This window comes from Balaenoptera acutorostrata, chromosome X (genome assembly GCF_949987535.1).
Source record: "Balaenoptera acutorostrata chromosome X, mBalAcu1.1, whole genome shotgun sequence".
In the NCBI taxonomy this organism is placed as follows: domain Eukaryota; kingdom Metazoa; phylum Chordata; class Mammalia; order Artiodactyla; family Balaenopteridae; genus Balaenoptera; species Balaenoptera acutorostrata.
The window spans coordinates 63028513-63052864 of NC_080085.1; the positions used below are offsets into that span (position 1 = coordinate 63028513).

Sequence of the window (24352 nt, forward strand, 5' to 3'; positions counted from 1 at the left end):
GCAGCACCTGATTCAAACTGACTTGGGGCTATTTGTAGTTTTTATTTATTCCACTTATTGTAAAACTGCATGTTTTCCTGTAGAGCGATTAATGTTTTTTTTTTTTTTCAAACATCTTTATTGAAGTATAATTGCCTTACAATAGTGTGTTAGCATCTGCTTTATAACAAAGTGAATCTGTTATACATATACAATATGTTCCCATTTCTCTTCCCTCCTGCATCTCCCTCCGCGATTAATGTTTTTGATGATAGAGTGATGTCTGGACTTGCTGAGGGCATAACATATGGTATGTGCACTGCACTACCTTTTAAAATCTGAAAAATTCTGAATTATAAAATTTATCTGGTCCCAAGGGTTTCAGAGGAGAACTTATAGACCTGTATCATCTTCTACTCAATATACATAATTGCATGTACAGTAATGATGAAGTATATAAAAAAATCATTTGTAGAGGGGGGAGAAAGACTGGAAGGTAATACTTCAGTGGTAACTGGGTGGTGAGATCTTGGTTGACATTTCCCTCCTCAATTCTACAGATTTTCTAAAATTAGTATGTACTATTTGTGAAACTGAAAAAAATATAAGCCATATATATATATATATATTACAATGTGGTTTTATTGGAGAGGGTTCTGTTAACAATGCCATACCTGTCTGATCATGCAGTGCAGCAGTCCCCTCATCAGCTTCACTACACTCTGCAGAAATAAATGGAAACAAGCTGTTATAAACATCACTAGATGCAGGAACACTTACTCAGCAACTGCAGTTGGTACATGATCTTTTGAGAACAAGTAACCTTATCCTGGGTTCCTATTTACATGGCATTTACTTTATAGGTACACAGAAGAGAAGACTGCAGCTAAAAGTGGAACTGAAAGCTGCAGTTGGTGACTCCTTCAAGTTAAAAAAAAATCCAAGCTCCAACAGGTTTATGTAAAACTAAGGCAACTATCCTATTAGAGGACATTCCACCTGGAAAAAAATGGGCAAGTCAGCTCAAAAATCATAAAGCTATGAAAATATTTAAAATATATCCTATGTCCTAGAAAAGCCAGCATCATCACTTTTATTTTTTTCTAAACTAGCCAAGACTTATCTTCAAGAGTCCACAGAAATATTTATCTGGACATTTTCCCTAAAGAATAAATGAACTTCAATTCAGAATAATTGTAAAGGGGAATTGTTAGTGCAACTCAACCCTCTTTCCCTGAAAAAAAAAAAAGCCACAAACTTAAGTCTCAAGTCATCACTATTTCCCTTACTAGGACTTGACAATTTCTAAGTAGTTAGTTTTCTAATCATAACACTCCAAAATTTTGATTACCAATTTTAAACAATGTACTATATTAGTTAGTATAATGCATACAGTAATAATATAATAAGTATATTTAATTATAATATAGTATAATAACAGTATACTTGTTATACTACATGACACCAGAAGGGCCCGTCAACACTGGCATGGGTAGGCAGTATGTTTTGGAAGAATATAGCACCAAACAGCTTCTCCATTTCTCTAAGCTTTCTGTTTCACAGTCCAGAAGAAATACAGCCAGGTTACTCCAGGGAATGCTGCCTCAGAGGTGGCTTCAGGACACCTCTGAAAACTAATCTACTTGGGAGCTGCACCATTCTGTTATTCCTTCAAAATATTCAAATGGGACTACAAGCAGTAGGCAGGACAAGTATAAGCACCTATTAAATTATGTTCTAATGCTTTATGAAATCTTTTACTGAGGGAAAAATAAAGTGTTTCCTTGGGAGAGTTCCTTTCCTTAAGTAATTTCTGTCTACAGATGGTCCCCTCCCCTTACAGATCAAGGGAAGAAATAAAGAGAGAGTGAGAGTGAGAGACAGAACAAACAGGCAGTGCAGGATCTTGTCACCTTTTAAAGCATGAAGCATTTGTTATAAAGTAATGAAACTGACTGCAACCCCTACAAGAAAATCTCTATCATTACTCTGATCCTAATGAAAGAGACCATCCTTTAATATACTGTTACAGACAGCATTAAACACAGCCTTCTTACTCTATGGGGTGACTTTATTCAATTCTGAATTCTCTTCTACATGCCACCACATACTCACAGATTTCTATCCCATCCTTTCAACTCTCTTTACCACCCAGCCCTGCTACTACCATCTACATTTTCTTTAAACAGCAAACCTGGGAGATTATAGATGCAGTGGAGGAGTCCTGATTTCCATCCACTTTTGTCCTCTTGGAATGGCCACTGTCAGCCATTTCTGTCCTCAAGTTCCAAATTCCAAGTCAGGATAAAATGAATAGGAAGCATGGAGAGGTAAGAATGAAGGGAAGTATCTGTAGTTTGTATTCCCCCAAACTGCCCATTTCCTGATTCAGGTGCACTAGTTGGCATTAATTATACATGTTTATACATACACCAGGGCTTCTAACCACACCAAGTGATACCCTCTTCTAATCTATCTTTTTTTTTGAGGATATGGATCTATGTGTTTGTGAACTGACTATATAAGGATATATAACTATTTATACACAACAATAGCCATGTAAGTATTAATACCTGTCTCTCTCTCCAGGTATATTTACAATCAGATACATATGAGTGTCTAACATATGCAAAGCACTCTACCAGGCTTTGTAAAACATAAAGAAAAGGGAGACAGAACAGATATGTTTTTTAAAAACACTAAACTACAAAAAAAAGAAAGAAAGAATGAAAAAAAACCCCACTAAACTACAAATACAGTCTACTTAACAATTCCTGGTTATCCTTTAAAACCCAACTCCTCTATGAATCCTTCCTTGTCCTGTTCAAGGGAAATTAGACTTTCCTGCCTGTGTGTTCCCACAGAACTTTGTACTTATCTCCTAAATATGGTACCTACAGTATCTGTCTTAATGCATTGTAACTATGTTTATATGTATCTGTCTCCCCTATCACCCTATGAACTCCTTAAGAAAAAGGGGCAGAGACCAGATTCAGAAATAGACCTTTAAGTCAATGGACTAAGCAGATTGTGTTTTTAAAAATATATATTCCATGTCTGCAAGTAACTCTCAAATGGCTTACCAAAAAACCTGTGCGCCTCGGGGGGGACATGTTTATAGAGAGGATGCAAATATGACAAAATGTTAACAACTAGTGAACCTAGATAAAGAGTACATGCAAATATGTTCATTTTACTATTCCTAAAAGTTTTCTGTAAATTTAAAATTTAAAAAAATTAAAAGTTGAGGTTTAAATATAAACATTTTGTCCCATTTTATTTTTTATATCTATTGTAGGGCTTGGCACATAACAATTACACAAAATTTGCTAAATGAAAAACTGAACATGTTGAATGGCATAGACCATAAGTAATCTAGAAGTTCCAATAAAGCAGTCCTGAGAAAGAAGTGATCACTGTGAAATTGAGAGGTCTATGAGCACAGGAACCACAGAAAAAGTGGGATTGATGGCAGGCTTCACAGGTGGAAGAAACAGCTCATAAAATGATTTGGAGGTGGGAATGTCTATGGCTTCCATGGAGGAGGAAATATTCAAAAAGACTGAATCTGAAGTCATAAGACCCAGGTAGTATTCATGACACCACCAAATTCCAATTTCATCTCCTTCTGTCAATCCCTTCACCTGTAAATTGGGGAAAATAATACCTAATTCACAGGGTGTTACAGGAATAAAATACTAGTAATTATGGGAAAGTATACAGTACAATGAAAAGTCTTTACACAAATGTCAGGTATTTCTATCAAGGTACTGTTAGAGAAGTAATGAAGACACCAACCTGGTTGGAACTGGGGGTAGAATGCAGGGGACCAGCACGATATAATATTGAAAAAGCAGCCTAGGACCAAACCCTAAAGAGCCTTGCCTACCAATCCAAAACATTTGGATTTTACTCGTAGGGAAATGAGAACTACAAAAAGATTGCTGAGAATGAAAATACATAATTTAAGTGTTGTTTTCACTTAAAGTCTAAACCCTTTCACTAAGTGATCAGGGTTTAGACTAGGGTTGAGGCAGAAGGGAATAGAAAGGAGGGGATGGATTCGAGAAAAATTGTAAGAATTAACGGACTTTGGTCTGCATGTATCAAAAGGCAAAAGGAACAAGTCAAAAATCACCATAAGGGCAGCACTTTTCAAATACTGTTTTATAGAACACTAGTCCAGGAAATTCTGGGAAGGCTGTAAAATCCACCCCCATCTTAGATTCAAAATGCACATCAGTATATCAAAAGCTCTGAGAAATTACAGAGTAAGAAACCTGCTGTTTAACATAGCTCCAAACTTAGTTGATCTAGTATTCCATGGAACACACTATGGGAAATGTTCTAAGTAATGTTACCCAGGTGACTAGTAGAATGAGGACACCAGTAAGAAAAAAAGGGACATTTGGTGAGTTGCTGTTGTTTAGTAGTCTATTTTGTTTGTTTTTAGTAGGGAAGGTGGGGTTTCAGACCTGCTGATTTTGAGGAGCCACAAGATATTCAGGTGCAACTGATCAGAAGACAAATGAAAATCTGGGTTTGAAACTGAAGTGAGGTCAGAGTTAAAGATGAAGTTTTGGAAGTCATTCTCATAAAGGTAATAGTTAAAGACACGAGAAAAGGTGAGAGACTACACAAGGAGAACAAAACTGAGGAAGAAGTAGAACTGGGGGCAGCCAAAGAGCTATCTCTATTTGTGTGTCTATTTATTTTTATGGGTGTGAGTTTTTATCTGTGTGACTAAGAGAAAGGGCATTTGTAAAAACATGCATGTGCATACTTCTATTCTCAACCTAGGATAGAACAGTCACTTAAACCCTTGTCCCCCCTTCATCCAGAATTCTCTTTAGTTCTCTGACATTATTTCTCAGAGAGAAATCTAGGTGAGAGTTGGAAGGAAGGGTAGAAATGATTAACAGTCAATGGTTTGGGAAAATCTACACAGTAATGGAAAGCTCACAGTAGGTAGGAATTTAATCTATGAATTTATTCTATTTGATTTCACCTATGCTCACTTATTAGCCATAGATCAGTGATTATCTCTGGCTGCACTTTAGAATTACCAGAGCAGTTGTTTTGTTTTGTTTTTTGTTTTAAATATTGATGCCCCTGGGGCTCCACTTACAGAGATTTATCTAAATTGTTCTAGGGTGAGGTCCAGTAAGGGTATTTCTTAAAAGCTTCTCAAATCATTCCAACGCACAGCCAGAGTTTAGAACCATTCGTGTAGAGTGGGGACAAATCTAGCTCACGGTGTGTTTTTGTAAATAGAACTTACTGTTTAAAAAAAAAAAAGAACTTACTGGAACATAACCACGCTCATTCATTTATGTATCGTCTCTGGCTGCTTTTACGTAGTAGCGGAAGACCTGAGTAGTTGCGTAGAGATCACACATAACCCACAGTGTCAAAAATATTTACAATCTGGCCTTTACAGAGATGGTTCTCTGATCCCTAGTCTGAATTAACTGAGTCAAATTTGAGAAGAAAATTAATGAGACTTAATAATACAATCTGTTTTAATTTATAATGAAAGTTGGTAGAAATTTTAGAATTCCCAGAGAAATGTGTTTTTTTTAAGATGTTTCCTATTGCCATAATGTTTTTGAGACATCCCAAGGTTATTACTGAGGTGGTATGGAAAATATTTTTGTGCTGTGTGAAAAATTATTTAACGAAACATTAAAATTTTAGAATGAACAATTTTATGTTCATTTTTCTCCTCTTCCTCTGTTACATTCTTTCTTCCTGGGCCACATAAGGAAAAATGTCAACTCTGCAGAATGATTGATCAACAAGGAGACACAGATTTCTTCTAACAGTGTTGAAAAAGAAATTTGTCAAATCGTACTGGGTATAAAATCTTGGGTATTGTTCCACCAATATCAATTTCTAGCAAAACAAAACAAACAAAATACTGAGATCAAAATAGCAAAACATTAGAGTAGGACATAGGATAAGGGAGGGGAGTAAGATTACAGATGATTTTTTTTAACACTCCTCTATATTTTCCAAATTCTCACAATGGTTATGTATGTTTTCTATAAGTCACAAAAATATTGATCTGTACTTCCTGGGCTAGAGCAAAAACTCCAACAATTTTTTTTGGTGGACCTAAGTACCTCTTAATTATGGCTTGAGGGAATAAGAAATACCTGCTGTTGCAGAGGACAACACAGTGAAACTTTCCTGCTGCCAAGGACTATAACCCCACGATATGTTGGTGTCCTTAAAAATAACCAAATCTCAATATTCTGATTGATAGATGAAGACTGGAGTTCAGATTGCCTAAGCTGAGGGAGACCACTTGAGAAAATGGCTGGTGTGGAGAGAATCTTTTCCACTAATGGAAAAGAATTCACATACACCTTACAACTGACAGCAGAGTACCTTAACATTAAGAGTCTCATGTAGCCCAGAATGTTATTTTCTTGGTCATTCAAGAGGACGTAGCAACCTGTGTCTAAACAGCTCTATAGAGGATACTTCTTTACTGAGGGGAGGGCCTTAAAAGTTGGCTTAAAGGCATCTGTTGACTCTGACCTTATTTTGCCCCAAGGGGTGAGGGTGGGTATGGGGGGGGCAGGGAGGACACACAACAGACTCTGAAACAGCGGCCTAGGTATAAAAATCAACAAATAATGTCTTTTACTTGTGTCTAGTTGGGAAAGTCTGCTAATTTTTATCAGTTACCCTCATATAAATACCACCTATCATTTTCAAAAAAGAAGTAAAATGGTAGATACCTGCCTCCGAAAATTCTTCTCAATGAGAATAAATATGCTGGAGACTACAAAATACATTTACTTGGAAAGAGGATTACAACTTTTAGCAAAGATCTGAGGATAGGATTTTCCACTGTAACAGAACAGACTGTGCCCTCTCCCCCTGAATCAGCAAGTTTCATGTTTCCACTGCAAAAAAAAACTCCGTACAATACTGGAAAGCTTTATGGAATGCAATTTCAGCAAGGTGAAGAAAGAGTGAGAGAGGCAAAACACACCTGTCTTAGCTCCTGTGGACTACATTTCCTTCCTCCTCCCCCAGTTCCAGAGCTTTGTATTTTTATTGAGTACCTGCTCCAGTTCATAGGCCTTTGCCTTATCCTCATCCCGGTCTGCATTCTTCCGGTAGGCCAGCCCCAAACCCCACACAGCCAAGATGCTGTACACATTATCCCGGACCCAGGCATCTTTCTGATCATAGCTGGCTGGAAGCAAGCCAGTCACTGGATTCTGTAAGGACAAGAAAAAGGGGACAGGCAGGTAACCATAGGGTGTTAATATGAGGAAACAGAATCTATCAAATGGGTACTGAGGGACTTTGGTCTTTCTTCTATGTCCCCACTCCTGAGTTTTATAATCTCCTCTTCTGACCAAGTGCAAGCAAATGCTATCTTGAATAAAGGGAAAGAGCTGGCTGACGCCTTACAAGTCTGAAATGTGGGAATTCTTAAAAGAAAGGAGGTGTTTTAGAAAGAATGAGCTACCAACGAAAAATCAGCATTAAAAGATTAGAAAAACTATAATGAACAGTATATACACGGTACTTCAGATCTTCGCAACAGGCTAGTATTAAGATGGCTAAAAGTTCTCCTACCTCTTTTTCCTTCAGAGGAGGGGAAGTAGCCGACTCCCAAGCCTGGGGAGGGGGCCGGGGGCGGTGTCGATAAACAAGCTTCGACACATCTTACAACTCTGGCCCCTGGAACCCAGCAGTGGTTTGGGGGACGCGGAGGGTTGGGAGGGGGGACTCAGAAGCTCTGACTCAGGACTCGTGGCTGAGGGTGCCTGACTCTGGTTCTGTTCCTGGCCCAACACCTTTCTTCAGGGTCCTTTACGGCCTCCCCAGCTAGGGGGCGGGAGAACCTGCAATACACCCCCCCCCACACACACGGGTTCTCCCAGGGTCTCCGTCCAGGTTATCACACTGCGCATCCTCGGTGATCACAAGCGACACCCCATCACTTACCTGATGGCACAGGATGGTCTGATGCACCAGCCTAGCATAGCCGTCAAGCCGGACCCCCGAGTTACTCCGGCTCCTCATCGCGCTCCGTTTCCAATACCGTCAGAGAGACGACCGCAGTACCACAGGGGCCCACGATTTTCCAAGAAAGGAGGCTCCAACGCAGCCCCACCCTCGCTGTGGGAAGCCCGAGTACCAGGCCCGGGCACAGTCCTACCACCGCTCGGGCCTGGGGCCGGCTGTCCCGGCCAGGGCGGCCTCCGCGGCCACCACAGCCCCGCGCGCGCCCGAGCCTCCCGCTCTCTAGAGACCAGCCGGAGTGCTTCCGGCGCCGCTCGCCGCCTCTCTTAAGCCCGTCCGGCCCCCGCGGGTGGCTCCTGCATCCTCCGCTCCACTCCCGGAGACCGAACACAGCCGCGGCCCAGAGCCCCCAGCGCGGCCGCCGGCAGCTGCAAGTCACAGGCCGCGGCGCCGCCTCCACTTACCACGAGACGCAAGCCGGAGGCGGGGCTGGCGCCTAGTGTCCCGGCAGCTGCGCGCGGCGCCTGGGGACTCGCCCCGCCCCCGGCGACCCAGCCCGCCCCGCGGACGAGAATGTGTCACCGTAGGCAATGTGCTATCAGGGGGTTATTTTCGAAACACCTCAAATGACTATTTCAGTTGTCCACACTTGCTGTGGACACAGGATGTTAGGGAGGCTGTTTGTTCTGCCTGACTAGTTTTAGGAACTTACGGTAACTTCAAACCTAAAAGGAAAGAACGATCGTTTGCGTTCAAGGTCTAAAGAATTGGAATTTCCGGGTCTTTATTGTATTTTATCCTTTTGACTCAAAGCTCAGATTCAACTCCTTACTCCGATCCAAACCAAACAAGAAACAACTCCCTAAGGTAAATACTTTATTCCTCAGAAAGTGGCGAATCGGCGCGCTTGGGAAGGAGGGGGCAGTGGTGTGCTTTGAGGAAGCGAGTGCCCCAAGCAGGAACTGGGCTGGGAGGGAGCGGTGCTCAGGACAGCCTTGGCCGGAGAGGAGCTGGAGGAGATTGTATAACGGCTTTGGAAGGCTCCCTCGTGCGTACATAGGTCACAAGGCTGAGGCAACAAAGACTCAGCTGAAAATAAAGGCAGAAAGGGAAGCTAGAAAGGAAACCTGTAGGTAACGCTGATCACTGGCCGCAGAGTAATCGGACCACACCCCGCTAGGTGTCCTGGCCCCAGGGCCTTTGCTCCCTTTGTTTACTGCCCCAACCCCCACATCTTGATCTCCGTTGATCCAAACCCTGCAAGTCTTTCAAGTCAAGGGTTAAGTACCACCTGCTCTCTGAATCGCGGGGTAAGAGAATTAGACCGATTGACCTTTCAGGTCCAACTCGGAAAATCTGTGATTCCAAGCCTTCCTTAGCCACCTCACCTAGGCCACAGTGATTTTGCATTTTCGTTTATCTTTTTTTCAATTTTATTTTTATTTTATATTGGAGTATAGTCTCTCCTCGTAAGCTCCCTCCGTTCCAACCCCACCCTCACCCCCGCCTAAATTAGCATAAAGTCAGGCACCTAGGAGGTGACTAGCAAATATTTGGTAATGATGATGAAGAAAGAGGGAGGGAATGCTCAAGAACTCAGATCTGGGACTTTCGGGTTCAACGGCCAGCCAGCGATATAGTTAGATACAGAGATACATTTAGAATTCTCAAGCAAATGGTTTCCATCGAATTCACTGGCTATGCAAATGCCATGACTGGCAAATAACAAGCTACTTCAAGGCCCAGGTACACATGGGGAGAAAAAGTCTTTCCAGGGAAAGCTACTTCATTTTGGAAGAAAGAGTGCTTGCCTGCCCCTACTCTGGTCCTAACTCCCTGACATCTTCCCCTTGGCCTGTCGCCTCAAAAGTCCTTTCTCTACCCTTGTCCCCTTGAAGCTACTGCCTTCTCTTTTTCTTCACCTCATCATCCTTTAAAGATGTTTTTAAAATATTAAAGTAATATATGCTCACTAAAGAAAACTTGGAAAGTATAGAAAAGTAGAGCAAATCACCCATAATTCCTTCTCACAAACAACCACCTGTTAATATTTTAGCTTATTTTTTCTAGTCTTTTTATTCCTTCTGCATAGACCACCTTCCCTGGCAAGTTATTCAGAAGTATGAATAGATTAGAAAAGCCAAAGGTAGTGTGTCACCAAGGAAGGTTAACTGGCTGGCTACCAAGATGCCTTGTTGGATGGCATTACCTTGGTGCTTTCAACCTCAGTCCAGGCTGGACCTTTCCATCTCAGAAACTTGATCTCCTCAGTGTCCCTGAACTGGTCAGTCTCAGGAGGCTGACTCATGCTGATTAACTCATGAGAGACTGATGTGTGAAAACCAGGATGCTGGTTGTTGATGAGAAATAGAACAGTAACAGTTTATTTTATATTGGAGTATAGTGGCCTGACCACTACATTCCCGTCCTTTAATAATGTATAAGCCTCACTCCTTACCAAGTGCTTTTTTGTTTTATATGATAATCCTATGAAGTAAATACTATGATTAACCACGCTTTAGCAATGGAGAAGCTAAGGCGCCTGAAGATTAAGTAACTAACAAGTCTGCTCTATGTGGGCTTCACTGTCTCCTTTTTCTACACTTCCATGGTTCACTGACACATTCTTGCTTTAGATATGTCAAAAATATCCACCCAAATTATAGTCAAATCTTGCTTGTCTGGAAGCCATTATGTTTCTTGAAGGTGATTTTTCCATTTGATTCACCATACATTAATTTTATAGTTTAACTCTTGAATAACATTTTATTTCCAAGTTCCTGGGAATATTTTATTGTTGCTCCCTTATATTACCTGGAAGTTTTAATCATACTAATTTTCAAAAATCCAAAATTTTTTAAACTTCACATTTTATAAATGTTTTCCATGGTTTTGCATTTTATGTTAATGTCTACATTAATCTTCCTTCTAGTAGATGTTCCAGTTTGCTTAGCTATTCTCTCATTAATAATAAATCTTTTATTATTACATTTCTTGAAAAGAGAGTTCACACACTCTCTCCTTTCTGTTGTTTCCTATTCACTCTCTTTAATTTTTTTTAAAAATTGTATAAGTAATATATAAACACATTCTTTATGAAAACAATTTAAATATTACAGATAAGGTTAAAGTTCCCCATGTCTGTCGCCCATAATCACAGTCTCCTTTATCTCCCTCCCCAAAGGTAACCACAGTTACAGGATTGGTTTGTATCCTTCCAGATTTTTCCCTATGGATTTACACACACACACACACACACACACACACACACAGCAATACATATAAAATATTGTTGTTTTCTGCGTATTCTTTTAATGCAAACAATATTATGCTGTACCTACTGTTGTGCAGAGTGCCTTATTCATCCAAAGTTATGTCATGAAGATCTAGTCATGTTATTACATAGAGATCTACTTCATATACTGTGGTTTATGTAGGCATTCCTCTGTTGATAACATTCACTTTGTTTCCAGGTTAGAACTCTTGAAAATAGTTCAGTGAACATATATGTATGTCTGCTTGTGAATGCAGACAGGTGTTTTGGAAATAGGCATTTAAATTTTTGATATATCCAAAAAGCCATTTAAATTATCTGCACCAACCAGTAGTATATGAAAATCTCCATTTTCCCCATCCTTACCAATACATGATATTATTAAACTTTAATTTTGAGCAATCTGACGGGTGCAAAAATGGTATCTTACCTTAAGCCTAATTTATCTGAATACTGATGCCATTGAGCATCTTTTTATGTTTATTTTATTTAATTTATGTAATATTGGTTTATTTATTTATTTTATTTTATTTCTTCTGGGTAATAACTTTATATACTTAGTCATTTCTCCATTGGACTGTTTTTCTTATTGATTTATAGGAATTTTTTAAAAACTACATAATCTGTAATTTAACTTAAAAAAAAAGAAATCCAAAAGAGATAATGAACGTTTTCCCATAAGTGGTTTTCTATTAACATTATTTATGTTGTCTTTTTATTCATATAGTTTTTTTTTTTTTTTTAAAGATTTATTGATTTATTGATTGATTGAGTGATTGCTATGTTGGGTCTTCGTTTCTGTGCTAGGGCCTTCTCTAGTTGCGGCAAGCGGGGGCCACTCTTCATCGCGGTGCGCTGGCCTCTCACTATCGCGGCCTTTTTTGTTGCAGAGCACAGGCTCCAGACACGCAGGCTCAGTAATTGTGGCTCATGGGCCTCGTTGCTCCGCGGCATGTGGGATCTTCCCAGACCAGGGCTTGAACCCGTGTCCCCTGCATTGGCAGGCAGACTCTCAACCACTGCGCCACCAGGGAAGCCCTCATATAGTTTTTAATGAAGTCAAATTTATGAGTCTTCCTTTTTGTCTTATTTTAGAAGGCCTATGTAGTAGGTTGCATGCTGGCCCAAGAAAAGATATGTTCACCCGGAACTTGTGAATGAGACCTTATTTGGGAACAGGGCCTGTGCAGATGTAATTAAGGATCTGGAGATGAGATCATGCTGGATTTTCCTACTGAGCCCTAAATCCAATGATACGTGTCCTTCTAAGAAAAGAAGACACATAGGGAGGAGAAGGCCTTGTGAAGACAGAGGCAGAGATGAAGTGATGCATTTACAAACCAAGGAATGCCAAGGATTGCCCACAGCCACAAGAAGCCAGGAGAGAAGCATGGACTAGCTTCTCCCTCAGAGCCTCCAGAAGGAACCAACCTTGCTGACACCTTGATATTTGACTTCTGGCTTCCAGATTGTGAGAGAATAATTTTCTGTTGTTTTAAACCACCTAGTTTGTGGTAATTTGTTATGGCAGCCCTAAGAAATTGATAAAGCCTTCCTGCCCTCAAGATCATCAACACATTATTTTTCTTGTATTAATTTTATTGTTTTGCTTTTTATCCATAATGCTCTTAATTCCTCTATAATTTATTTTTATTAATGGGTTTAGATAGAAATTTAACAATGTTTTCCTAAATGTTAGTGCCAATTGCATTAACACCACTTAATGAATATTCTTTTCCCATTGATTTGAAATGCTACGTAAAGTACCCATGGGTCTGTTTCTGGATCACTAGTCTGTTCCATTAATCTATTTTTCTGTTCCTTCACCATTGTTGAACTGCCTTGGCTATTCTTGAGCTTTAATCTTCCATAAGAACTTTAGAATTATCTGGTCAGGTTCTAAGGAAAATCCCAATTTTTATTGTGATTGCACTGAATTTATGGATTCATTTGAGGAGAATGGATATATTGAGAATATTTAGCTTTCCTATCTACAATGTCTATTTATTTATTCAGACCTTCTCTTATTTCTTTCAGTAAACTTTATAGTTTTTTCCATGAAAGAGTTGTACTTTTTTGTTAAGCTTAATTTTTGGTACTTTATAGTTTTTATTGCTATTAAGATTTTTCCCTGTTATATGTTAATTGGTTATTATCATGTATAGGAAAATGATTTTGTATGTTTATCTTATATCCACTCTCTATGTTAGCTCACTAGGTGTACTGGCTTAAAGGTGATGTTTTTGGGTTTTCTAAATAGACAGTCATATCATTTGCAAATAGTAACAGTTGTGTCTTTACCTTTCAAATATTTATAACTCTTGTAGCGGGTATAGTGGTTATCATTTCTTGTTCCAGACTTTAACGGACTGATTCTAATATTTCAGTATTAAATATGTCTGCAGTACGTTTCTGGAAGTTACCATTTATCACTTTAAAATAATTTCTTTCTCTCCTTGGTTTCCTAGAACTTTATCATTAATATTATTATGAATAAATGTTGAATTTTATTGGATGCTTTTCCTGCATGTATTGAAAAAGTCATATAGTTTATTCCTCTACTTGGTTAATGTGTGAATTACATCAATAGGTTTCCTTTTGTTGATCCATATTTTTAACCATATTTTCATTCATATCACTTGGTCATGATAAACTATTCTTTTAATATGCACTAGATTCAATTTACTAATATATTTTTAGAATTTTTGCATCATTGTTTTTAAATTATATCGGCCTATAATCTTTTATTTTTATGCTGTCCTTGTTTGGTTTCAGTAACAAGGTTATGCTTGCTTGTGAAATGAGTTTGGTAGTTTCCCATCTTTTTCTATTCCCTAAAACTGTCTATGTGAAAAGAAAAGCATGTGTTCCTTGAAGTCTTGGTAGAACTCATCGGGCAGAACTTGCTGACCTGGTGTATTTTGGAAACAGGTGGCTTTATGAAAATGATTTCAATTCCTTTTTGGGTCATTGTTGATAATAATACTTTCCTAGAAGCTTGCCAATTTAATCCAAGTCAGAGTTTCTTAATCTTGGCACTACTGACATTTGGGGCTGGATGATTCTTGGTTGTGGGGGCTGTCTTGTGCATTTTGGATGTTTAGATGTCAGTAGCACTCCCCCCCACGCTCCCTGCCCCATACCACCACCTAGGTTGTGACAACCACTCCCCAGATCCTGCCAGATATCTTTTGGGGGTCAAACTTTATTAGTAGAAAGTTGTGCAGAACTTTGCTTTTGACTTTTCTGAATCTGAATCATGGCCACCTTTGTACTCCTGACATACTTTATTTGTGCCTTCTCTCTTTTTTATTTGATGAATCTGCCCAGAAGTTTGTCTATTTTTATTACTCTTTTCCCAGAGCCTGTTCTTAGCTTTATTGATTGATTATATCTTTATTTTTGTATACCTCTGTGACCTAATAAATGGAAAAATTTTTTAAATATTTTATTATAAAAAAAGAAAATGTATAATACAATAAACCCCACCATCTATCTTCAACAATTATCAGCTAATAGCTAATCTAGTTTCTGTCATTTATACTCCCATCTTCTCCTCCTCCCATATTATTCTGAGGCAAATCTCAGACTTCATATCCTTTCATCCATAAATATTATATATTAATACTTATAAAAGATAAGAAGGCCTTATTAAATATAACCACACTACCATTATTATTCCTAAAAGTACAACTCCTTAATATCATCAAATATGCTTTCTTTGTTCAAATTGCTCAACTGTTTCAGAAATGAGTGTGTGTGTTTTGTGTGTGTGTGTGTGTGTGTGTGTGTGAAGGAGAGAGAGAGAGAATCAAGCTCCAAATAAGGTCCATGCATTGCATTTGGTTTATATGTCTCATAAGGTTTTTAAGTCTCTTTTAAGCCATAGGTTTTCCCTCTTATCTCTCCTTTTTTCCTTGCAATTTGTTGAAGAAATCTGGTTGTTTGTCTTGTAGGGTTTCCCCAGTTGGACTTTCCTGATTCCATTCCCATGGTATTAACATATTCTCTGTCTTCTGTATTTCCTACAGATTGGTGTTTCACTTTAGAGGCTTAATCAGATTCAGGTTCAGTTTTCTTGGCTAGACTGCTCATATGGAGTTCTCCCATCAGGAGACACATAATGTCTGGTTGTTTCTCAATGGTAAGATCCACTTCTTCATTGAGAGTTGCAAAATAGTGATATTCTATCATTCCATATTCATTTATTAGCTGAAATTCTTTTATAAAAAGAAACTTCCCCTCATCTACTATTTTGTACCTAGTGGTACAGTTCACATAGGAAAGGCAGGATAAATGCCTTTATTGACTTGCAAAATAATGAGTTAATTATCTATCATTTTTTAAATGTGACCTTTTTTTAGTATTATCATAAACATGGATTTAAACATTTGATATATTTCAATCCATTACAGTTATTCTCCTTACTGATGCTCAGATTGTCCCATCTTTGGTCCCTACACTCTGGCCCCTGTGTCCTTTTGACACAACCCTAGTGGTCTGTGATAACCTCCTTGTTTCCTGAGAATGCAAGATATTGAAGGTTCTACTTGTATGTTTCCTACCTCAGACTAGAAATCAGCCATTCCTCTCAGGAGTCCTGATTCTTTTTAGTGTGAAATGGTATTTGGAAATAAAAATCTGGGCCCTGGGCATCGTGATCCTTCCAATTTAAATTCAGGGCTACAGTATAGGATTTTTACTTCACCTCAACAATCTATATCTCCTTTCTCCCACAACAAATATCCTGATTCTCAAAATAACAACATAATCACTAATTTGCTTTATTCCACAATATAGAGACAACAAGTTTCAGAATAACAATACCAACACCATACCACCAAAAATATGATTACTTACAAAGAGTTTATGATTCTTTTATAGATTTTTTGTCCTTACCTTAAGATGTATCCTGTTAGGGATATACATTAATGTTGCTGTGTTTTAAAGTCACTTTCTGTGTTATTATGTCACCATCTGGATACACAGATTCATTTGTTTCATTTTGCTTTTGATTTTTAGGGATCGCTTTTTAAAAAAATAGTTTCACAATTTTGTAATATATTTACATGGTTTCAAAGTCAAATCTATGGAACAAAGTATACTCAAAGAAGTCTAGTTTTTAATCCCTGTCTCTTTATGCTATTCCTTCATACTCCCTATAGACACAAATATGTATATAGGTATTTCTATCTCTTCCCTTCTTATGTGGGTGGTGTCATATTATGCACACTTTTTTCCACCTTGCTTTTTTTTAATGAATAATAAGTCCTGTAGATCACTCCATCAGAGTATATATATTCTTAATTCCTTTTCAAAGCAATAGAGTAATTCATTTTGTGGAGGTACCAGACCTTTATTGATGGAAAGTTTGGGTTGTTTCTAGCCTTTTCCTATTATAAATAATGCTGCAAGAAATAGCCTTGTGTGTGTCTCTTATTCATTCTGAAAATCTGCCTTTTAATTGATTATGTCCCCCTGTTTAAGTGTGTTATGATTGCCATATTTGGAGAGTTGTTTTCACCATTTTGATTTTACTTTCTTTTTACCATGCTTTCTGACTTTTTTTTTTAAGTTATTTATTTATTTATTTATTTATTTATTTATTTATTTATTTATTTATTTATGGCTGTGTTGGGTCTTCGTTTCTGTGCGAGGGCTTTCTCTAGTTGCGGCAAGTGGGGGCCACTCTTCATCGTGGTGCGTGGGCCTCTCACTATCGCGGCCTCTCTTGTTGCGGAGCACAGGCTCCAGACGCGCAGGCTCAGTAATTGTGGCTCACGGGCCCAGTTGCTCCGCGGCATGTGGGATCTTCCCAGACCAGGGCTCGAACCTGTGTCCCCTGCATTGGCAGGCAGATTCTCAACCACTGCGCCACCAGGGAAGCCCTCTGACTTTTTTTTTCCTTCTCTTGAATTGATAAATTTGTCTATATCCCCTTTTGTTTCCTGTGATGGCTTAGAAACTGTAGTTTGCATTTATATTCCTTTAGTGGCTGCCCTTAATTTTTAATATGTACACTTAACTATAAAATGTTTTAACGTACCTAAAATGATTCAGTATTTCTGTTATTTTTTTGAAACACAACAAAGTTTGTAGCATGCTTTACTGACTCATTGAACAACCCTTCTTTTCTCATCTTGTTATTATTACCTGGAGTTTTATATTTATCTTTATTTGTAGTTTACCTTTTCTTGAATAGGTAATACACTCATACGATTCAAAACTCAAACAATAAAGGGTATATTGTGAAAAGTCTTGCTCCTACTCCTCTCCCATCTTTCCCATTCACCCTATTCCCCCAATCACTTAATCTCAATAAATACATACTTTCCAGAGCTTCTTTATGTAACTATGAATATATACTCTATTTTATCTCCTTCTTACATAGTATAGCATACTACACATTCTGATTGGCACCTTTATTTTTCTTAACGTGGATATCTTTCCATATCAGTACAAATAGATCTTCCTCATTCTTTTATATGTCATAATATCCCATTGTGTGATTGATCCTTAATTTATCTAATCAGTACCCTGTTGATAGATACTTGGGTTGTTTCCAATCTTTTGCTATATGCTAAAGTTGAAATTAATAATCTTCTACATATTTTATTTTATAGATGTTCAGGTATATTGGTAAACACCGGAAGTTGGATTGCTGGTTCAATGAAAAATGAATTTTTTGTTTCAATAGATATAGCCAAATAGCCCCTTATCAGGGTAGTATCAATTTGCATTCCCACTAGGAATGTATGAGAGTGTATAATTTCCCACAGCCTTGCTAATAAAGTGTGTTATCGATTTTGGGGGTGGTTACAAATCTTAGTAGTTATATTTGTCATTTTTCGTATGTAAGAGAGGACAAGAATCTTTTTTTTCTTTAACATCTTTATTGGAGTATAATTGCTTTACAATGGTGTGCTACTTTCTGCTTTATAACAAAGTGAATCAGCTATACATATACATATATCCCCATATCTCCTCCCTCTTTCATCTCCCTCCCATCCTCCCTATCCCACTCCTCTATGTGGTCACAAAGCACCGAGCTGATCTCCCTGTGGTATGCAGCTGCTTCCCACTACCTATCTATTTTACATTTGGTAGTACATATAAGTCCATGCCACTCTCTCACTTCATCCCAGTTTACCGTCCCCCCTCCCCATGTCTTCAATTCCATTTTCTATGTCTGCATCTTTATTACTGTCCTGCCCCTAAGTTCTTCAGAACCATTTTTTTTTAGATTCCATATATATGTCTTAGCATACGGTATTTATTCTTCTCTTTCTGACTTACTTCACGCTGTATGACAGTCTCTAGGTCCATCCACCTCACTACAAGTAACTCAATTCCGTTTTTTTATGGCTAAGTAATATTCCATTGTATATATGTGCCACATCTTCTTTATCCATTCATCTGTTGATGGACACTTAGGTTGCTTCCATGTCCTGGCTATTGTAAATAGAGCTGCAATGAACATTGTGACACATGACTCTTTTTGAATTATGGTTTTCTCAGGGTATACACCCAGTAGTGGGACTGCTGGGTCGTCTGGTAGTTCTATTTTTAGTTTTTTAGGGAATCTCCATACTGTTCTCCATAGTGGCTGTATCAATTTACATACCCACCAACAGTGCAAGAGGGTTCCCTTTTCTCCACATTCTCTCCAGCATTTATTGTTTGTAGATTTTTTGATGATGGCCATTCTGACAGGTGTGAGGTGATACCTCATTGTACTTTTGATTTCCATTTCTCTAATGATGAGTGATGTTGAGCATCCTTTCATGTGTTTGTTGGCAATCTGTATATCTTCTCTGGAGAAATGTCTATTTAGGCATTCTGCCCATTATTGGATTGGGTTGTTTGTTTTTTTGATATTGAGCTGCATGAGCTGCTTGTAAATTTTGGAGATTAATCCTTTGTCAGTTACTTCATTTGCAAATATTTTCTCCCATTCTGAGGGTTGTCTTTTCGTCTTGTTCATGGTTTCCTTTGCTGTGCAAAAGCTTTGAAGTTTCATTAGGTCCCATTTGTTTATTTTTGTTTTTATTTCCATTTCTCTAGGAGCTGGGTCAAAAAGGATCTTGCTGTGACTTATGTCATAGAGTGTTCTGCCTATGTTTTCCTCTAAGAGTTTGATAGTGTCTGGCCTTATATTTAGGTCTTCAATCCATTTTGAGTTTATTTTTGTGTATGGTGTTAAGGAGTGTTCTAATTTCATTCTTTTACATGTAGCTGTCCAGTTTTCCCAGCACCACTTATTGAAGAGGCTGTCTTTTCTCCATTGTATATTCTGGCCTCCTTTATCAAAAATAAGTTGACCATGTGTACATGGGTATATATCTGGGTTTTCTATCCTGTTCCATTGATCTATATTTCTGTTTCTGTGCCAGTACCATACTGTCTTGATTACTGTAGCTTTGTAGTGTAGTCTGAAGTCTGGGAGCCTGATTCCTCCAGCTCCGTTTTTCTTTCTCAAGATTGCTTTGGTTATTCGGGGTCTTTTGTGTTTCCATAGAAATTGTGAAATTTTTTGTTCTAGTTCTGTGAAAAATGCCGTTGGTAGTTTGATACGGATTGCATTGAATCTGTAGATTGCTTTGGGTAGTATAGTCATTTTCACAATGTTGATTCTTCCAATCCAAGAACATGGTATATCTCTCCATCTGTTTGTATCATCTTTAATTTCTTTCATCAGTCTCTTATAGTTTTCTGCATACAGGTCTTTTGTCTCCTTAGGTAGGTTTATTCCTAGATATTTTATTATTTTTGTTGCAGTGGTAAATGGGAGTGTTTCCTTAATTTCTCTTTAAGATTTTTCATCATTAGTGTATAGGAATGCAAGAGATTTCTGTGCATTAATTTTGTATCCTGCTACTTTACCCAATTCATTGATTAGCTCTAGTAGTTTTTTGGTAGCATCTTTAGGATTCTCTATGTATAGTATCATGTCATCTAGAGGACAAGAATCTTTGAGGGCTATTTATATTTTCTTTTCTGTTATTTGTTCATGAGTGTTGCCCATATTCTGTTGGGTTGTTGGTCTTTTATGGAATGTGAGGGCATCTTCTATGGCATTTGTTTCTTGAATCATAGTTAGAAAGGCTTACCCAATACTCCAATGTTATAAAGTAATTCTCCCAAGTTTTCTTCTAGTGCTCTTTTATTATTTTCCTTTGTACATTCAAATCATTTTTTCGTTTGTAGTTTATCCTGGTGTACAGCTTTAAGTATGGAACTATTTTATTCTTTTAGATGGCTACCGGTTGTCCCAACTATTTACTGGGTAGTCTATCTTTTCTCCACTAATTTAAGATGTCATCTATATCAGATCCTAAATTTCAATATTTATTTGTTTCTACTTATGAACTTTCTTTTTTTTAAATTGGTCTGTATGTCTATTTATGTCGCCATACCCTTTGTTTATAATTATTGAAACTTTAAAATATTTTAATATCTGGTAGGGCTACCTGTCACTATTCTTCTTTTCCAGGACTTCCTGGCTATTTTTGCTTATTTATTTTTCTATATGAACTTATAATTAGCTTGCCTAATTAAAAAATTAACTCTGTTGATATTTTTATTTGGATGATGTTACATTTACAAATTACTACTTTGTACAGGGCTACAATAAAATTCAGAGACATGGGTAAGTACATATAATAATTACATTACAATGCATGATATGTTCAATGTTTATTCTCCATTAGCAATGCATAGCTCAATGCACTGTGCAAAATTGCCATGAACACAGTGCATTAATACAGCACATATGTAGCAATCTTTGCACAATGTATCTGATGCATTGCCTCAGATGTTTCATATCTCTGATTTTCACTGAATAAGCTTGTGCCTTTAGCATGTCCCAGCAAAGGTAATCAAGAGGGTTCAATCTGTAAAATACATGTATATGTAATATGCTGTATATTATATGTAATGTTTTAAAATATCTATGTTTCCAGAAAAACTAGGAAAGACCGAGAAACTACCATAGATCAGAGAAAGCTAAGGAATCATGACAAGTGAAAATGCAATGGGGGACACCAGATTGGATCCTAGAACAGAAAAATGACATAAATGAAAAACTGGTGAAATCCAAAGTCTAGGGTTTAGTTAATAGTAATGTACAAATGTTGGTTTCTTAGTTTTGATAAATGTAGTGTAAAATGATAACCTTAGGAGAAACTGAAACTGGGTTACTGATATCCAATAGTTCTCTGTTACCTTTGCAACAACTCTTCTGTGAATCTGAAATTATTCCAAAATAGTTTATTTTTAAAATTCTCTTTCTAGATTTTATGGTTACCCTGTATTATAATTATGTGTCTATATCCCTCACTAGACTGTGAGAACTACTAGAGCCTGGACCATTCAGCACTATTCCTGTGTTCATTGATAGTTATTGGGGACAACCTTAGGATGATTAAGATAAGCCAAGAAGACACTGAGAGGCTGTGGAAAAACTACCAAGTTGTTATCTCCCCTACTTTATATAACGTACCATTCAATTTAATAAGCCAAATGTGTTGCTGATCAACATTTTTATTGTCTCTATCTTCCATCCAGGCAGACTTAAAGAAAAAGATATTTGGGAAAACTGCCCTCAAATGCTGAGAGTCCCCTTCTTTCTCCACTTGCTCACCTTCACTCATTTTTTAAAGTGCTCTTCCTCCTTGCCTCAAAATCTTTGGCACAGTAGCTTTGAAGAAGTGGAAGAACAGTGAGCTTGGATTCTAGTCTACACTCTCACATCCTGGCTGTGTAAACTTGGGTAAATTACTTAATCTCTACAAGCCTATTTCTCATCTCCCTAACTAACAGGATTAAATGAGAAAGTATATGTGACACACTGTATAATTCCAAGATACCAGGTGGCCTTCTGCATTCCTTTGTGTGTGATTTTTTTACTGCCAAACTTACTCTTTCTCCAGTGTTCCTTCTGTGAATGGTTACCCCTACCCACTTGTCCAAACCAGAACCCAAGTCATCCTTGAGTCCTTCCTCCCTCTAATATCTCCTTCCTGCATTTCAAAATTGTCACCAAGTCCTACAACTTCCTAAATATCTGACCCATCCTCTCATTTTGATCCCCACTGTCACTGCCTTTAGTTTCTCCCTGGACTATAGTAACAGCCTGTTAACCGGTTTCCTTGCCTTCAGATTTCTTCTCCATTTTTCATACTGGTCTCAAATTGACTTTTTAAATGTTTGGCTCTGTTACTCCGCAACTTAAAGTTCTCCTGTGGATTCTCATAGCCTTTAGCATAAATCCAAAATTTTTAGCATTACATTGTGATCTAGCCTGTGTGTATCCACCCAGCAGTGCTGCTCTCTAGTTTCTGCTATATCCCTAAGCTTTAGTTATCTTGAATTATTTGCAGTTGCCTGAAATCACTGTGCATTCTCACACAGTTGCACTATTCCCTCTGTCTGAAGACTTCCTTTCATCCATTTAAAAAAATGTGCTAAATCTTGTAGTCATTTCTCAGTCCTCATCTTACTTGACCTATCGGTAGCATGTGATGCACTTGATCACTCCCTCCTTGATTTATTTTCTTCACCCAACTTTTATTTGTTTATTTTTTAGAAGTATATTAGAATTTATTGTAATTTTTTAAACATTTTATATTGGACTATAGTTGATTAACAACGTTATGTTAGTTTCAGGTATAGAGCAAACTGATTCAGTTATACATATACATGAGTCTATTCTCTTACAAATTCTTTTCCCATTAAGGTTGTTGCATAATACTGAGCAGAGTTGCATGTGCTATATGGTAGGTCCTTGTTGGTTATCCATTTTAAATATAGCAGTGTGTACATGTCAATCCCAAACTCCCTAATTATCTCTCCGCCCCACCCTTCCCCCTGGTAACCATAAATTCATTCTCTAAATCTGTAAGTCTCTTTCTGTTTTGTAAATAAGTTCATTTGTATCATTTCTTAAGATTACACATATAGGGGGAGACCTTCAGATGGCAGAGGAGTAAGAAGTGGAGATCACCTTCCTCCCCACAAATACATCAGAAATACATCTACATTTGGAACAACTCCTACAGAACACCTACTGAACACTGGCAGAAGACCTCAGACTTCCCCAAAGGCAAGAAACTCCCCATGTACATGGGTAGGGCAAAAGAAAAAAGAAAAAACAGAGACAAGAGAATAGAGATGGGACCTGCACCTCTGGGAGGGAGCTGTGAAGGAGGAAAAGCTTCCACACATTAGGGAGCCCCTTCACTGGCAGAGACAGGGGGTGGTGGGGGTGGGGAAGCTTCAGAGCCATGGAGGAGAGTGCAGCAACAGGGGTGCAGAGAGCAAAGCAGAGAGGTTCCTGCACAGAGGATCGGTGCCAACCAGCACTCACCAGCCCGAGAGGCTTGTCTGCTCACCTGCCGGGGTGGGTGGGGGATAGGACCTGAGGCTCTGGCTCCTTTGGAGGTCAGATCCCAGGGAAAGGACTGCAGTTGGCTGCGTGAACACAGCCTGAAGGGGGCTAGTGCACCACAGCTAGCTGGGAGGGAGTCTGAGAAAAAGTATGGACATGTCTAAGAGGCAAGAGACCATTGTTTCAGGGTGCGCGAGGAGAGGAGATTCAGAGCACCACCTAAATGAGCTCCAGAGACGGGCGTGAGCTGCGGCTATCAGCGCGGACACCAGAGACAGGCATGAAACGCTAAAGCTACTGCTGCAGCCACCAAGAAGCCTGTGTGCAAGCACAGTTCACTGTCCACACCTCCCCTCCCAGGAGCCTGTGCAACCTGTCACTGCCAGGGTCCCGTGATCCAGGGACAACTTCCCTGGGAGGACACACGGAGCACCTCAGGCTCTTGTAATGTCATGCTGGCCTCTGCAGCTGCAGGCTCACCCTGCATTCCGTATCCCTCCCTCCCCCCGGCCTGAGTGAGCCAGAGCCCCCTAATCAGCTGCTTCTTTAACCCCATCCTGTCTGAGCGAAGAACAGACTCCCTCAGGTGACCTACACACAGAGGCGGGGCCAAATCCAAAGCTGAACCCCAGGAGCTGGGCGAACAAAGAAAAGAAAGGGAAATCTCTCCCAGCAGCCTCAGGAGCAGCAGATTAAATGTCCACAATCAACTTCATCTA

The 24352-nt window shown here is 38.6% G+C and overlaps 1 protein-coding gene and 1 long non-coding RNA gene across 5 annotated transcripts in view; one reads left to right on the plus strand and one right to left on the minus strand.

Moving 5' to 3' along the window:
• PHKA1 (phosphorylase kinase regulatory subunit alpha 1) overlaps positions 1-8449 on the minus strand; it is a 137145-nt gene extending 128696 nt beyond the window's left edge. For all 4 annotated transcript variants that reach the window (XM_057537816.1, XM_057537815.1, XM_057537814.1 and 1 more), the window contains exons 1-3: positions 7954-8449; positions 7059-7217; positions 654-701 (exon numbers count right to left, since the gene is read on the minus strand). In XM_057537816.1, coding sequence (XP_057393799.1) covers positions 654-701; positions 7059-7217; positions 7954-8031 — 285 coding nt within the window. In that variant the 5' untranslated portion in view covers positions 8032-8449. The remainder of the gene's footprint in view (positions 1-653; positions 702-7058; positions 7218-7953) is intronic.
• Positions 8450-8560: 111 nt separating this feature from the next.
• Positions 8561-23339, plus strand: LOC103017114 (uncharacterized). The gene is made up of 3 exons (XR_451434.2): positions 8561-8838; positions 21812-22016; positions 23194-23339. It is a non-coding gene; the product is annotated as an uncharacterized LOC103017114 (long non-coding RNA).
• Positions 23340-24352: the final 1013 nt, after the last annotated feature.